This window comes from Acomys minous (assembly GCF_964271855.1).
Source record: "Acomys minous genome assembly, chromosome: 1".
Taxonomy (NCBI): Eukaryota; Metazoa; Chordata; class Mammalia; order Rodentia; family Muridae; genus Acomys; species Acomys minous.
In genome coordinates this window covers 6690990-6708299 of record NC_140483.1, presented here as the reverse complement: position 1 = coordinate 6708299, position 17310 = coordinate 6690990, and the positions used below count along the sequence as shown (strand labels likewise).

Here is a 17310-nt window from a genome sequence, read left to right as displayed (position 1 = left end):
AACTGGCTTACGAAAACTTGTAAGAGAATTGGCGTTCTTGTCAAGGATTTGGTTTTGGAAAATATATCTGTGCCTCAGAAATGTATCTTTATATATGATGAGTTTACTGTACCTTTTTCAATGGATTTGTTTTCAGGATACGAGGCACACACTGCTTTAACACACACAAGCAAAGTTTGTCTTGCTTGGAGTTTGGCTTTGGTTTGGTTTGGTTTGGTCAGCACGGGATCTCATCCTGTAGCCCATTATGACCCTGAATCCTGATCCTCCTGCCTCAGCCTTCTAAGTGCTGGGATGACAAGAGTGCTGTGCTAACTGGGTGGCTAGGCTTTGCTTTTCTTCATTAGTCTACTGCCACACCCTTTCGTTCAACAAACAAAACTGTATTGAGTCTATATTCAAGAAAATCATTCTTTTAAGTGTAAAAAAGTTATTAGGATTTCATTTTCCCCCAAATCTGTATTATTTCTGGTTCATCCAGGAGCAAAGTCTGTTAGGCTGTGAAAGGCTCTCCTCCTGGTCATCCCGTTTTCAGTTTTTGCTAGTGTGCCTTAATTGTAAAAACTAACAAGTTTCACTGTGCCTCTCTCATCCATGCATACAAAAGGCCTTGGTCATTCTCCTCTCTAATGCCCCGCCCACCCACTCACCCAGCAGTCTAATGCACGCACATTTTCAAAACTAAGTCATCACTGCATTGAGTGGATACAGAAGGCTAAGTCTGGCTTGTACCCCTGTGTTAGAATCCTGCACCCTGAGTGAGGTCTCACACAAAGCAGCTTGACCTACTGGGAAAGTGATGACCATATAAGAGCACATGCCCTGGCTTATGAGTGATGTGTCATCTACACAAGGAAATGGAGAGAGCCAGCCTGAGCCAGTCCAGTGGCAGAAAATGTGAAGAAGGAAAGAGATGTTGGAGCCCTATTGCCAGAAGGAAAAACAGGGTAAAGGTGGCTGCCCTCCAGGACAGATTCTTAACCTTCTAGAGAATTCTTTCCAAGTTATAAACTCTCATTTTCAATTAAAGTGCATCAAAATGACACTCACATATATTTGTGCATACATGAACACACACACACACACGCACACACACAAGCACACATGCAAACTGCCTGCTGTCTTTACACCCTTGAAGTCCACCCAGAGGCCAAGATTCAAAACCACCATCTTTTACTGCAATATGATGATGATAATAACCTACTAGTCAAATATTTATTTTTCTAAAGAAATTTTTCTTATTTAAGTGTATATATATATATATATACATACATACATACATATGCATGGGGGTGTATGGGGGTGTGCACCTGCTTGCAAGTGCCTACGGAGACCATAAGAGGGCATCAGATTCCCTAGCTGGGGTCCAGGGTAGTTGCGAACCTCCTGACTTGGGTGCTAAGAACTGAGCTTGAGTCCTCTGCAAGAGCAGTACCTTAACCGCTGAGTCCTCTCTTGACTGCTGAGTTCTCTCACCAGCACCCAGTGAGGCCTTTCTTAAACTGTGATATTCCTCAACTCCTATGCAGCAAGACCGACAGGGTTCTGTAGCACTTCCTGTATGGCTAACTCTGGTAGTCAGTCACGGTGGAGGAGGCAGAAGCTCAGTGCTTGTAAAATAAAGGAGAAAAATCTCTTTATTACTTTGACCTTCAGACACATGGAAGACAGGAAGGTTCTGAGCCCTCTCTCTCCTCCTCTACCGTCTCTCCTTCCGGTCTCACGGGTTGCTCACGTCTGCTCTCAGACCAGCCACTCTCTATACCCTCTGGACAAGGCTGGGATCTTCCAACACGGTTCCAAAGCCTGGCCTCTCTCACCGCCTGGCATTGTGAGCCTGGCTCGTAAAACATCTCTTTATGTACTTTATTACTTAAACTCTTTTATTTGCCTGCAGGAGCCCTTTAACAAAATCACATTGAATTGACTTTCTCACACCAAATCAAATCTCCCTGGTCCCAGTTCAGTTGTCTTTGTCAATATGTATTTTATAAATGGAGTGAATTAACAGATGCTGTCGGAGCAGAAGTGCTGGGGTAGCGTTTATGTTTTTTAGTACTCTCTCTGGGCGGATGAGATGTGTGGGATAGTTATACAGGTATCCTGGGACGAAAGTCATTCCCGCGGATATGTATTCTTAACCGTTTTCTCCGGATATATTTTAAATCTCTTTATTACACATTTTCTCCTTAGTGTTTTGCGTATATGGTTTTATCACGTCAGCTGTTAATCTTGGCTTGGACTTGATGTAGCCCTTCACATTAAAAGACAAAATTAAAACCCTCTCTATCATTAGGAGAGAACAGAGGTTTTCTGTGAGCCGAGAACAAGAAGGTTATGTTTCCTTCTATGTATTATATATGAGGTCCATGCAGTCTTTGCTAGGAAATGCTCCTGAAATTATTTCATAGCAGGATTCTGGGTTTATATGCCCTAGACTCTGCCCTGAGGAAAATTAATGAAAACCACCAGAAAAAAATGAATATTTTCTTTTAAGTTAGAATTTTCAAGTTTTGTAGAAAAGGTAGGGTAGGGGTGTGTAGTTACAGAGATCCATGGTACAAGAGATAACCGAAAAAGATTTCTCCCAAAACGTCTCCAGACAACCATGAGAGTCTTTTTAAAAATATAGTATATACATGTTCTAAAATATATGGCAGCAGTTCAGGGGGTCGGGGGGGGGGGGGGGCTGTCCTCCTCAGTTTTGTGGTGGTGGCCATATCGCCATCTACTGGTGATCACAGCAAGATTTTTTTTTTTTTTTTTTTGTACACTGTCCCTAATTTTCTAAGTTTGTTTTGAGGATACTAATTATAACCTGTTTCTTCCCTCATCTATGCCTGAACTAAAGAATGCCTTGTCCTAGAATATTATGGTCCCTAGTAAAGCCCAGAGTTAAATACGCATTTCTTTGTCAGGACTGATTTTCACTACATTACTATTTTTATCTCACATGTATAGTATATATTTCTTAGTTGTATTTGGGGAAATGAAGCACATTTTATAGACTTAAACAATTTACAAATCACTAGACATATTTGTTAATAAATATTTCCTCATTAGTCCCGGACATTAAATAAATGCTGGTGACGTACTTGTAATATGATTGCAAGCGTCTGGTTCTCTTCTCCATCATCTACAATAGAATAGAAGTGACCCATCGAGTGTCTACGTGATGCCAAAGACTGTGCACACTAGTGGACTTGAGATACAAGTGTTTACTCATGTGTTTCTTGGTAATATCTGTGTCTCATTCAAAGACCCTCTCCACATTCATGCAGATGTAATGAAGGGCCTTTGGAAGAATGGACCAAGCCATCAATAATGCATGGCCTATTTTGTTTTTCTTTGGGCACGTTTAAAATTGTGACTTCTGTGTGTCAAAGTTCAAAAGTCAAGTGCTGTGTGTGATAAATTAGGCAGGGGTCAAAGGCTGTTGCCATGCCTTTCAGAAGCTGGTCTGTCTCTGGATTTGCAGCTCATTCATGCTGAAGTGATGCACCATGGGTATTACTACCAGGCCCCGCTCTGCAACATCTGCTCTCCCTAAGTGAGTTAGTGCACGTCAGACATCTTTATGTCAGAATATCACAGTGATGGATGCAGTCTTCAGAAAATGCTGCATAAAAATCTGGTGTGCCGTTCTGGCCATTAAGTGAAATTACTATTTAAATTAATGGCACTGTCATGGTTTATCTGTGCAAAGAATGAACGCTGATTAGAGTATTAAATAATTAGCAATTTATCACACTGGAACAAGGTTGATAATAATTAAAGAAGTAATGGTTTACCAAGGAAACTAGAAAGAGAGTCACTTCTTGTTATGTGGGGGAAATCTTGCCTGAAAATTCAGAAAAGCCAAGTTGAAGCCCTTTGTCAAAGAAAGCATCTTTTTTTTCCCCCTCCTGTCATATAAAAACAGTTCATTATCAAAATTTTAGTTGACCTGTCAAAAGTCCCTCAGAGCGATGAGATGACTGATTAGGAGTTTCGAATTAGGTCACTGTCTGCATTTTGATTTCATACTTAAAGCATGGTGAAACCATGCAGTAATTTGAGGGTGGAGGGGAAGAGTGCGTTCTTCCCCTAGAAGGCCAGTTTTCAGATCTCTATTGCTCTTTAAAATGGAAACACGAATAGCTACTAGAGAAAAAAAAATGACAGTCAAGAATCCAAGGTTGTATTTAAATATCTGATCCAAAGGCAGAAGAAAAATAATATCCAAATAATATAAAACTTAAGCCTGTGGTTCACACATATATATAAGAAGGCAATTTGCATGACTATATTGGTCTTTACCCACATAATTAAGACTCGTTCCACAATGAGAATCCTGCTATGCATATTTATTATAGAAAACATGCCCTGGGAAGGTTAATAAAATTATTAATACCATAGTTTACTTTCAATTTCTTTGAAGAGTTGTCACACTTAGGTTAGCATGATACATCAAAACTCTGTAATGACCAGAACCTATTATCAGTCATATATGCAATTTTTAAATATTTAAATTTTTTTGAGGCATAAACAGCAGTATGGCGGTTCTTCAGAGCCCTGACTAAAAGGCGTCTTTCTATAAGAGATCCACCACCGTACTAAAGCCTACTGAATGATTAAAAAAAAAAAAAGCTTTGAAAACTCTTTGGTCTGTTATTAAGAGTTCTGGTCCTGATGTGGGTGTTTGTACAGGACCAGATTAAACAATTCAGGACCCCAGAACACTTGGAATTTGAAGTTCTTTGAGATATCAGTCAGGACTAATAATAAACAAACAGAATTCTAATTAAAATGAATCATTCATCAGCTTGCACGCTGAACGGGCAGATGCCGGTTCTAATAAGACAGCATGGTGACATGCCATCCCGACACCTTCATTTCTGGCGTAATCCGACTCCAGAGTAATGTTTATTTAGCTAGTGCCTTTATGTCTAAATTGATGCGAGGTTTCTTCTGCTGTGATAAATGGTAGGTAATTGGTCAGTGGGAGAAAAGTCTGCTGGTCCTTCAGGTATGTATGTCTGCCTTCTGACGTGAGAAGCAGTGAGCCTCCCTGGACAGCTGGGGAAACCGGCCTTACAACCAATGCCATCTGCAGGAGCAGAGCTACAGGGGACTAGGGACAACCATTGCTGGCTGCAGTGCTGCTATTTTCCAGTGACCACAACTGTGCTCCACGAGGTTGTCTGGTGTGTGTGTGTGTGTGTGTGTGTGTGTGTGTGTGTGTGTGTGTTTGTGTGTGTGTGTGTGATGTGCTATGGTATGGTGTAGTATGTGTTTTGGGGAGGTGTGATGTGGATATATGTGTAGGTGTATATGTGTGTGGCTGCGTGTTTGTGTGTATGCTTACATACATGTGTATATTGTACATGCATGCATATGTGTGCATATATGTACATGCATGTGTGTGTGCCCATGTTCTATGTGGTGAGGAATGTGTGGTGTGTGGAGTGGTGTATGTGTGTGTAGGTGTGTATGTGTGCATATTTGTGTGTGTTTGTGGTATGGTATGTGTGCTGTGGTGTGAGGTATGTGTGATGTGTATGCTGTGGTGTGTGATATGTGTAATGTGATATGTACTGTGTTTTAATTAGTTTGTTGATAATTTTGCACAGCAGATTCTGATTATATTCACCCCTCGTACCCCCCAAATTCTTCCAGATCTCCCCTACCCACCCAGTTTTGTAGGGTTTTTGTTGTTTTGTTTTTGTTTTTGTTTTGTTTGTTTGTTTGTTTTGTTTTGTTTTGTTTTTATCTTTTCAAACCCATCAAGGCCAATTTGTCCTTCCTAAATATATTCTTGGATGAATGGCCTTCTCCTGGAGACTGAGCATCTTACCAGGAATTACACTCTTAGAACAGACCTGACCCCACTGCCCCCATCAACTAACAGTTTCCATTAACTCCTCAGCCAGTAGAGCAACTTCCTGCCTGAATGTGCAGTGATGGTTGTGATGTCATAACCAATAAGCACTGTGATTCACTGCCAGCTGTGTTGAGAAGACAGTGTTTCCTGTAGCCACCCCCAGCCTCTTATACTCTTTCTACCCTCATTGCACAATGGTTGCTGAGCTTTGAAAGGACGACGTGTGGTACATCTTCCATTTAGGGATGAGCATTCCATGACCTCTTAATTGTGGTCACAGTGTTACCCTCCCCCTGCCCATGATGTAAGTTATTAGACATACAGCTGATGAAGACGTTGACTAGTTGCTGTTGTCAGCCTCTTAGATATGGTCTCATGTGTGTACCCGAGAACCCCAAGACGGTCTTACACTTACCATTGCACTGAAGGTAACAGTACTTTTGATCTCTCTGCCTCCTCCTCCCTAATGTTGGCATCACAGTATACCCACATCCTGTTTCTGAGGTATATACTAGAGACCAAACATAGGCAAGTGCTCTACCAACTGAGCCACCTCTATCCTTGGCCTGGTTGTACAAACACAGTAATTCTGGGAGAGTGGAAGGCTATGGCCGTTTCAGATATCTCAGGAGGTGACAGCACAAGACACAGATAGGCAGGGGCTTGCGCAGCTCTTACCAAGGATTGCTCATAGAAATATCACTACATTCCCACTCTCCTTGGGAATCTCTAGAGCTTTCTTTCTAGAACCTTTTAGTCTAGCTAACCTACTTGTGCAACATGATCTTATCACAAAAGGGGCAGGCAGTGTTGACAGAAACCCCATCTTTTTTTAAATGGAGCACGGGCAGGCTGGCCCAGCTGAATAATTTCTGAACCGTTCCTCTTGTGTGTTCTTTTCCTAACGAGTGCCTGGCGCTCTTGGTAAGAAGGACCCTCATCACACATCTAAATCACCTTGGTGGGGAAATGCTACCTCTACTGTGCCTTCTTCACTGAAACTGCCCAAGTCTGACATTTTTATGCTGAGCTTTATGGCTGCCTCAGTTCTCTTCCTTTTTTTTTTATTTGATATTCATATATAACATTTTATTGTTGCAGGAATGCTGTGTTGTGGGCAGGATTATGTGAATATGTCAGATACCATATGCTGCTCAGCTTCCAGTGGAGAGTCTAAAGCACATGTTAAAAAGAATGGCCCAGAGCCAGTAAAATGCTGCGACACTGAACTTATTCCAGAGAGCCAGCGATGCTGTAATGGAGTTGGATATAACCCTTTGAAATATGTTTGTTCTGATGAGATTTCAACTGGAACGGCGATGGAGGTAATTGATAGAAAGGCTCTTGGAGGTGCCGCTTTGGCGATGGAAAGGGAAACACATTGTTCATAACTATTTTTCTAAAATAGGAATATAAAAACGCGTGTGTGCATTATTCATTTTTTGCATTCTATCCATATTAATACAGAATGAGTTTGTCATGATTGATGCTAGTGCCATGGATTCTAAAGGAATCCCTAATGATTAGCTGTTCCCGAAGAAGCTTTACTCAACACTTCAGATGAGTGGAGGACTGGAAGTGTGTGCTCCCAGACCAAGCACCATCTTCCCTGACCCCTGCAGAGCATCCTTCACAACCCTGGGTGCTGGGGCTGCCGACTGCAGTGATTCATCTCAGTTGTCAACCTGGTGTGATTTAGAATTCCCTGGGCTCACCTTCTGGGTGTGTCTGGAGGAAATGACTGAGAGTTGAACATTCACTCTGGGGTCGGCAGCGCTTCCGCGGGATGGGCAGAGCCAGTGAGCTGAGGGCCAGCCAGCCGCCATCCGTTTCCTCACTTAAGACATGTTCTCCTTATCCTACTTCATGAAAACAAGCCTCCACATGGACTCGCTGCATTTCACAGGAAGTCTGGTTGTGTCCATAGCACTGGAGACTGACCTCACAGCCTTGTGCATGCAGACAAGCATTCTCTCTATCAAGGAGCTGCATCTCCAGTCTTACATGGTGTGGGGGCAAGCACCCCCCTTCAGCCTGGAGTTCACCGCCTTCCTTCTGGGGAGTGAAGATGTTTCATTCATATGATAATTTACTGTTTCTTCTATCTTAGTTGGTCCTGATCTTTAATCTATCTTTTAGTATTTTTCTTCTGGCTGTTCCTTATCCACTGCTTAACTCTTCCTTTATTACCTCAACAACGTATTGTCTTAGATTTATCTTTCGACTTCTCTATTAAAAAAATTTAGATCCATTCTGTCTTAAGGGCCTTTGGGATTTGGGGGGGTGCCTATCTTTATTATTCTGATGGGACTGGCATGGTTGCATTTGTCAGTTTGCTCTGGTTTTGAACAGTATTGTTTGCTTCTTTAGTACAGCTTTGACTCCTCTTGGTGTCCTCGTGCTTGTCCTAAGCCCCTTCATCTTTACTGTGTTATGATTGCTTCTTTCATCAGAGGCTGTGTGCAGGCTCACTGTCAATGGGAAGCATGGCAGGGCAGTCACCTGACAGGGAGCCTGCTTGTTGGGGAATCACATGATGAAGAATTCTAAGTACCCCAGGACTCCACACAGGCTGGGAGTGTGTTGGCCTAGCTACCAGTTGTATAGACACAGCAAGAACGCACAGGTGCGCTCCTGCTGTGTGCCTTGCAGATTTACTTTCCCCTTTCACTATTTTAAGTCTGGGTCCTGACTTTGTCCTTCCAGTGTGCCCTCTCTGCTCCCCTCAGTTTCACTAGCTCCTCTTCAGCTGCCTCACTCCAGCATGCACTGCCAGCTGCAGCCAGTAACAGCACACACTGCTGACATCCTGTCTTAGGACCCATCCTTGGAGCCGCCCAGGGCCACCAGTTCCTGTATTCTTGTGCCATACCAGATACCTCTACCTATACAATCTTCTGTCTCTGTCTCTGTCTCTGTCTCTGTCTGTCTCTGTCTCTGTCTGTCTGTCTGTCTGTCTGTCTGTCTCTCTCTCTCTCTCTCTCTCTCTCTCTCTCTCTCTCTCTCTCTCTCTCTCTCGTGTCTCTCTGTCTCTGTGTCTGTCTCTCTCTCTCTCTCTGTCTCTGTCCCCCACCTCATTTACCAATCCTGCCTAACTACTGAGCCAACCACATATTTTAGAGCTGTGTTGCTTGAATAGAATCTGCTAAAATAAAAACCAAAGTTCATGTAAGTGATGACTGCAAAGAATATGATTTTCAGCTTTATTGAGGTGTAACGGGTACGTGTGTATATATGTGCGCATGCTTGACTTCCATGTGTACATTAGAGAGTGATCACCAAACAACCTAGTATATGTATAACTTCAAAAAACTACCAGTTTCTTCCTGTTTTTAAATTTTTGTGGGTGAGAGTGTGGTAAAAAATGGTTTAGATCTATCCTTTCCATAGTTTTTTTTTTTTTTTGGTTGTTTGGGTTGTTTTGTTTGTCTATAGAATTTCATGTCACACCCAGTGTTAGCCAGGCAGCTCCTTTCCACGAAGCATCTTAGGAAGTGGTCTTACCTCCTGGCACTTCACAGATGGCCCCAGGATCACAGCGGGAAGGGAAAGCGAAGACTTTGGGCTGGGTTGTCCTTGGGTCCCTTATGCAAGTCCCACTGCCTTTGTCTGAGTCCTCTAGTGTGTATATATATATATTATATATATATATATATATATATATATATATATATTATATATTTTACACATATAAGCAAACTAGAGGGCCTCTGCTGATACACAGGGCTTGGACATAGTGTCCTCAGGGGGAAGTAAAAAGCGGCTCCAGCAACATAGCTCCTGTTCCAGCCTGTTCCAACCTGTTCCAGCCTGTTACAGGAAGCTGCTTCCCATTGCTTCCCTGCCTATATCCTTAGACTTTTCATTATTTTTTTACATACAATCTATTCTTTTACTGTCATTTGGATAGACTTTAAATAGACAGAAAGATAAACATGCGTTCACTTTACCCCTTTTTAATGGAATTCCCACCAATGATTTTCTGAAGAAATGTTATTTTGATGAAAATGGGGAGAAAAATTTAACCTTTCATGAAAGAAAGATGAGAAATGATCAAATTTTAATATGAAAACCATTTAAAACCCATTTATTACTTATGTACAGGGATGCATGTGGGTCTGTGTCTTATGTGACTATTACCTTCTCTATAGTTCCTATGATTTAAAATGATCAAGTACTTAATTTCCTCAGACTAGAACACTCACCAGTAAGTATAAGGAATCTAGATATCCCTCTGGGAAAAGATTAATAAGTATAACTAATTATAATGAAAATATGCAATACTTAGCTTTTCTAACTATGTAATTGAGGGTCTAACTTTTCTAACTATGTAGCTGAGGGCTTAACTTGTCTTTTGAAATTTTGTTACATTTAAGTATTTGTGTCTTGCGGTCAGAGACGCTTTGTGCCCGGGAGAGTCTGAGGAAATGTGTAGAAGCCAGAGGACACGTTTGTAGAGTTGGTTCTCTCCCCCAGGGACTGGATTTGGATCTCCAGCTTGGCATCTTGCTGGCCCCAGTGTCAATTTTTCTTACAGCACAGAAGTGTACCATATGAAAACAGCACTCGGGAGGCAGAGGCAGGCGGATCGCTGTGAGTTCGAGGCCAGCCTGGTCTACAAAGTGAGTCTAGGACAGCCAAGTCTTCACAGAGAAACCCTATCTCAAAAAACCAAAAAGAAAGAAAGGAAGAAAGCAACAGAGTTCACACTAACAACAAAAACACAGTTCCTTTTGCCAGGTGTGCTCTGAGCGTGGGACATTTTGAGAGTTGGTCATTTGACTCACAGACCAAACCTTCCTGGTGAATTTAGTTTCCATGCCACACACTCATGCAGGTTTGAGGGCACATGACACCCACATTCCCAGAGGTCAAAAGACACGAAACTTAAATCATACTCCAAACCTATGGTCTCTGAAAGTCTCTGCGCTTCCTGGTATACAAACCATTTTCTTCGATGCATTTTAAGATGTTTGTTTATCAGAAGAGTAAAATATGTAATTCATACAAAAATGCATGCTACATGGCTCAAGGAAGTTCACAAGCAGCCCTCTTGTCCTTTCTCCCAACAGGAAACCAGAGTATGCGCAACTCTCTGCCCAGCGTCCATGGAAGCCACAGCACACTGTGGCCAGTGCGACTTCAATGCCACCACGCATATCTGCACTGTGACGAGAGGGCCTCTCAGTCCCATGGGGAAGGCATCAGAGGAAGGACTGTGCTCTACGGCAGAGGAAATAGTTTATTCCGGAGATGCAAACACACGGTCCTTCACAGGTAAGGGACGCTGCGCCCTCTGCCCATGCCGTAGGCCTAGTGAGGGACTGCTGCTGCTGCTGCTGTTGCTGCTGCTGCTGCTGCTGCTGCTGCTGCTGCTGCTGCTGCAGACTCCATTTCTCTTGGACAGCCCCCTTCATGTCAATCAATGTCAATCAATTCTATCATACTTTCAGGCCCACTTGTTGAACAGCAATCAGTGACGTAATCCAGATGCATCCAAAGTCGGTTATTTAAAATGTTAAGTCACTCAGCAAGGATATGTACTATTTTAAGTTAAATCGAAACAGAATGAATAAGAAATAAATAAGCTATGCGTGCCTTTCTGGTCTATTCCACTGAGTGACCATTTTTGTTCTCAAAGCTATAAAGCAACTTCCAGTGAGAGCAGTGGGTGGCCGCTACTCTGCTTGGAGGCAGGAAGCATGGGGAAGCCTGCCAGGCTTCCCATGCAACCTAAGAGCATCATTCCAGGAAAGGGGACACTCCAGAGATGGGGCGGCCCAGCAGCAGCAGCACCACAATAGCCATCACAGCCACTGAGACACTGACTTCTAAGTACCCCGCTGCCCATCTGGATTAGTCTGAAGTAGGAGTACTTAGCACTCAACACTGGCTCAATTGGATGAGAAGCTTTGCCGAGTTAGATGGTTTCTAAGCTGCTCTGCTCTTTACTACACTTTTACTGTGTGAGTGTTTACCAAAGGCCTTACAGAATTGCTTGGTTGTGAGCAAAAAGACTTGAGTGATACACACAGAGCCGGAGAGTCTGTTTAAGTTACACAACTCATTCCCACTCTGCTTAAATAAATACAAGAGTGCTATATTCAGCATGAGCCTTCTCCGTGGCTTACTTAACCACGGGCATTAAGCATGTCAAATCTCAGCAAAAGAGACTTACAGGTGGGACGGCAGGTGGGACAGGAATGTCCACAGAGGAAGGGCATGTACAGATCAGCGCGTACTCCCAGTGCGGTGGTAGGTAGCTCAACACTGCCTGCATCCTCCCAAGGCCACACTGCGATCTAGTGTGATCGTAGGAAGCAAGGGAACTGAGGGTCAGATCTGCAAGAGGAGCTTGCTGTGGGAAGCAGACAATCCGCACACGAGGCCTTCAGAAGGATGAGATCTAGAAGCTTCCATGTGGGCAAGGAGCCTCCTTCGGGGCACTTGGCACCTGCCTCAAGTGTTGCGGCCCCCTCTGCAGCCCTCCATCATCCTGCTCAAGCACGAGGTCCAGGCTTCCCGGGTCAGCCATGAGCCCCTCTTGTCTCTGCGGCATCAAACCACACCCTACAGCACACTTTCTTTGGACACTCATCCCATTCCCCTCCCCCCCAATAGCTTGAAAGGTCCCTATAAATAATAGGTTGGAATTTAGAACAGTGCTCATAAACAAAAAAAAAATACTTAATAAATGAAATAAGTAAAGTATCATTATGAGAGGCTTCACGACAGAGCAGTTTTCCCAGCATTCCCGTCTCCAGCTGTCAGCTGAATATCCTGATTCTTCAATGACTGGGTTTCCATCCCAGTGACTGCCCTGCTTTTATCTGCCACCTGCAATCGAGTCAAGATTTTGAAGGGCTCTCAAAGCATCCCTGCAGGAGCCTTTTCTGAAGTGAATAGATGTGCTACTACTGACGGGGCTTTATACGGGCTTTTAAAACCTCCACTCCAGATTGCTTCGCCTGCCAGAAAGTGCTAGCAGTTGAACACAAGAAACAAACTTTCCTATTTGGACTAGGGCAGAACCCAGCAACTTGCCTAGTCTTAACGAGCACTCTCCCACAGGCTACTTTCCTGGCCCACTTCTAGTTTATTTGTTTTGAAAAAGAGTTTCACTACATTGCCAAGGCTGGCTTTGGACTTGCTGCGTAGCCTGATCTGACTTTGAACTTATTTTCTTCCTGCTATACCCACAAACTTTACTTGTTATTGAAAATTCTTAAGTACATACTGGCAAGTCCATTTACTGTTCATTTTATCCAGTTAGGGCTCCTCGCCACAGACTAGATAACCTGTCAGAAGGCCAGTCTCTGTCCTTGCAGCCATTGGCTGCCTAGACCCATCCCTTTCTCTCTCTCTCTCTCTCTCTCTCTCTCTCTCTCTCTCTCTCTCTCTCTCTCTCTCTTCTCTGTGTGTGTGTGTGTGTGTGTGTGTGTGTGTGTGAGAGAGAGAGAGAGAGAGAGAGAGAGAGAGAGAGAGAGAGAGAGAGAGAGAGAGAGAGAGAGAGTTCTTTATATATTTTGGATAGTAGCCCTCTGTCAGATGTGGCGTTAGTTGGTAAAGAACTTTTATTATTCTCTGTGCTGCCATTTTGTACTATAGACAGTGCCCTTCGCTTTACAGAAGCTTTTCAGTTTCAGGCGGGCCATCTATTAACTGTTGATCTGAGTGCTTTGCTGTTGGTGTTCAGAAAGTTGTCTCCTGTGCCAATGCATTCAAGGATATTCCCTGTTTTCTCTTCTGTCGAGCTCAGTGTATCAAGCTTTATGTTGAGGTCTCTGATGCATGTGGACTTGAGTTTTTGCAGGGTAGTAAGTGTGGGTCTATTTGTGTTCTTCACACCAACACTTAGTAAGACCAGCAGCATTTGTTGAAGATACTTTCTTTTTTCCACTGAATATCTCTGGCTTCTTTATCAAAATCAGATGTTTATGTGTATGTGGATTTATGTCTGGGTCTTCAGTTGGATTCCATCAACTAGCCTTTCCATTTTTATGCCAATACAATGCAGTTTGTATTACTACAGCTCTGTAGTACAGCTTGAGATCAGACATGGTAATGCCTCCAGAAGCTCTTTCACTGTACAGGATTGTTTTAGCCATCCTGGGTTTTTGTTTTCCCATAGGAAGTTGAAGATTGCTCTTTTAATGTCTATAAAGAATTGTGTTGGAATTTTGATGGGAATTGCATTGACTCTGTAGATTGCTTTTGGTAGGATGACCATTTTTTCCTATGTTAATCCTACCAATCCATGAACATGAGACATCTTTCCTTCTGATACCTTCTTTAATTTCTTTTTCAGAGACTTGAAGTTCTTATTATACAGGCCTTTCACTTGCTTGGTTAGAGTTACCCCTAAATATTTTATATTATTTGTGGATATTGTGAAGGATATTTCCCTGACTTCTTCCTCAGCCATTTGTCATTTGTATATAGGAGAGTTAGGTTTTTGTTGTTGTTGTTGTTTTGTTTTTTAGTTAATTCTGTATGCAGCCTCTTAGCTAGAGGAGTTTGTCAGCTATAGGAGTTACCTGGTAAATTAGCGGGGTGCTTATGTATATCATCTGCAAATAGCAATACTTTGACTTGTTCCTTTCTAATGTGGATCCCTTGATCTCCTTTAGTTGTATTACTGCTCTAGCTAGAACTTCAAGTACTATATTGAGTAGATATGAAAAAGAGAGCAGCATTGTCTAGTCACTGATTTTAGTGGAATTCTTTGAATTTCTCCCCATTTAATTTGATGTTGGCTATTGGCTTCCTGTATATACCCTTTATTATGTTTAGTTGTGGGCCTGTATCCCTGATCTCTCCAAGACTTTTATCATGAAGGAATGTTGGATTTTGTTATAGACTTTTTCAACATCTAATGAGATGATCATGTGGTTTTCTTCTTTCAGTTTGCTTATATGGTGAATTACATTGACAGATTTTTATATGTTGAGCCATCGCTCCATCCCTGGGATGAAGCCTACATGATCATGGTAAATTATTTTTTATATGGTTTTTGTGTTCAGTTTGCAAGTAGTTTATTGAATATTTTTTTGCAACAATGTTCATGAGGGGAATTGGTCTGTAATTCTTTCTTTATTGAATCTTTTTGTGGTTTGGGTGTCAGGATGTCTGTGTCCTCATAGAGTGAATTTGACAATGTTGCTTCTATTTCAATCTTTTGGAACAATTTGGGGAGTATTGGTATTAAATCTTCTTTAAAAGTTTGGTATAATTCTGCACTGAAACCATCTGACCCTTGGCTCTTTTTGGTTGGTAGATGTCTAATGACTACCTCTACTTCCTTAGGGGTTATAGGTGCAGAAAGAAAAGCAAAAGAGCTCTAGAGCCCATGAAATGTGTATATGGGTTCTTGAGAATAATTTGATTTTTATATTTTACATTTTTATATTTGTTTCTCATCCGTAATACATAAAACATTTGATCATGTGAGGGTATTGGGGAACATGTTTTTCTTACGTATACTCATTATAAGCATTCACTTACAGAAAAAAGAGAATGTAACCACATTGTGATTTTTGTACTGCTTGAAAGATCTTGCTGAGCTGTATAAGCTGTAGGAGAAAAAATAATGTTGTTGAAACTCACTCTTTGGAGTTTGTTCCATCCACCAAATGTGTGTGTGTGTGTGTGTGTGTGTGTGTGTGTGTGTGTGTGTGTGTGTGTGTATGTGTGTGTGTAACATAGATGAAGAGGTTGTAATCTTTTTCCATCCACAAAGATGTATATATGCATGTCTGTAAGGCTGTGCTTGAACTCTCTCTTTGGAGTTTGTTCTGTCCACCAATTGTACATTTGTATAGATGTGTACAGTAGCTGAAGGGGTTAGAATCTTTTTCCATCCACAAAGAAAAATTTCATTGGAACCTATCTGGTGGAGTCTGTTTTACTTCATCATCAAGTGTGTGTGTGTGTGTGTGTGTGTGTGTGTGTGTGTGTGTGTGTGTGTGGTCTTTTTCACTCCTATTTTTCCTTTCTAGATGCTTGCCACCACGTGGAAGCCCCCACTAAGAGCCGACATTTCTAGCCCCCATTTGCCATGATAGGTGTAAGGCCCTGCCAGGAAACTACCACAGCTGGCCTGCCACCAGCAATTTAATTCTGGCCCCTCAGCTTGCCATTCTCGGTAACAATCAGTTCCAGTCTGGAAAGTTACCCTCAGAGAAAGTCAGCCAGCCAGCCAGCCATCTATGCCCTGACTCAGTTTGCCCCCTGGAATGTCGAAGCTGGTCTTCAATAATTTAAATTGTTTATCTGATCTTGATTTAACTTTTTAAAAGTGGTATCTATCTAGGAAATTGTTCATTTCTTTTAGATTTTCCAATTTTATAGAGTGCAGGTGTTTAAGGTATAACCTAATGATTCTTTGGACTTCCTCCATGTCTATTTTTATATCCTCCCCTTTGTTTCTGATTTTGTTAATTTGGATACTCTCCCTCTGCCTTTTAGTTACTTAGAATAAGGGTTTATCTATCTTGTTGATTTTTCTAAAAGAAACCAACTTTTTGTTTCATTAACTCTTTGAAATGTTCTCTTTGTTTCTAATTTATTAATTTCAGCCCTGAGCTTGATTATTTCCTGCTTTCTACTCCTCTTGGGTATGTTTGCTGCTGCTTCTTCTTCTCTTCTTCTTCTTCTTCTTCTTCTTCTTCTTCTTCTTCTTCTTCTTCTTCTTCTTCCCCTCCTCTTCCTCCTCCTCCTCCTTCTCCTTCTCCTTCTCCTCCTCCTCCTCCTCCTTCTTCTTCATCTTCTTCTAGAGCTTTCAGGTGTGCTGTTAAGCCTCTAGCATGAGTTCTCGCTAATTTCCTTATGAAGGCACTTAGTGCTATGAGCTTTTCTCTTAGCATCACTTTCATTGTGTCCCATAAGTTTGAGTGTGTTGTGCATTCGTTTTCATTGAATTCGAGGAAGTCTATAATTTCTTTATTTCTTCCTTGACTCAGTGGTCATTCGTAGAGATTGTTAGGTTTTTATGATTTTGTAGACTTTCTGTTGTTTCTGTTGTTGTTGAAGTCAGCTTTAAACCATGGCGGTCTGACAAGATACTGGGAGTTATTTCAGTCTTTTATATCTGTTGAGACTTGCTTTGTGGCCAAGTATGTGGCCAACTTTTTAGAATGTTCCACGAGGTGCTAAGAAGAAGGTATGTATTTTAATGTATTTGGGTAAAATGTTCTAAAAAAAATCTGTTACAGTCATTTGATTCATAACATCTTTTATCTCCATCATTTCTCTGTATAGTTTTTGTCTGGATGACCTGTCCATTGATGACAGTGGAATGTGGAAGTCTCCTACTATTAATGTGTGAGGTTTGATGTGTGATTTAAGTTTTGGTAATTTTATTTTTCACAAATATGTATGCCCTTGTATTTAGGGTGTTGGCATCAAGAATTTAATTGTCATCTGGAATTTTTCTTTGATGAGTATAA

General features: G+C 41.9%; 1 protein-coding gene across 1 annotated transcript in view; it reads left to right on the top strand.

Annotated features, from left to right (window-relative positions):
* USH2A (usherin) overlaps nt 1-17310 on the top strand; it is a 683333-nt gene that overhangs the window by 520702 nt on the left and 145321 nt on the right. The window contains exons 51-52 of the mRNA XM_084773188.1: nt 6965-7188; nt 10936-11140. Of these exons, the coding sequence (XP_084629314.1) occupies nt 6965-7188; nt 10936-11140 (429 nt within the window). The remainder of the gene's footprint in view (nt 1-6964; nt 7189-10935; nt 11141-17310) is intronic.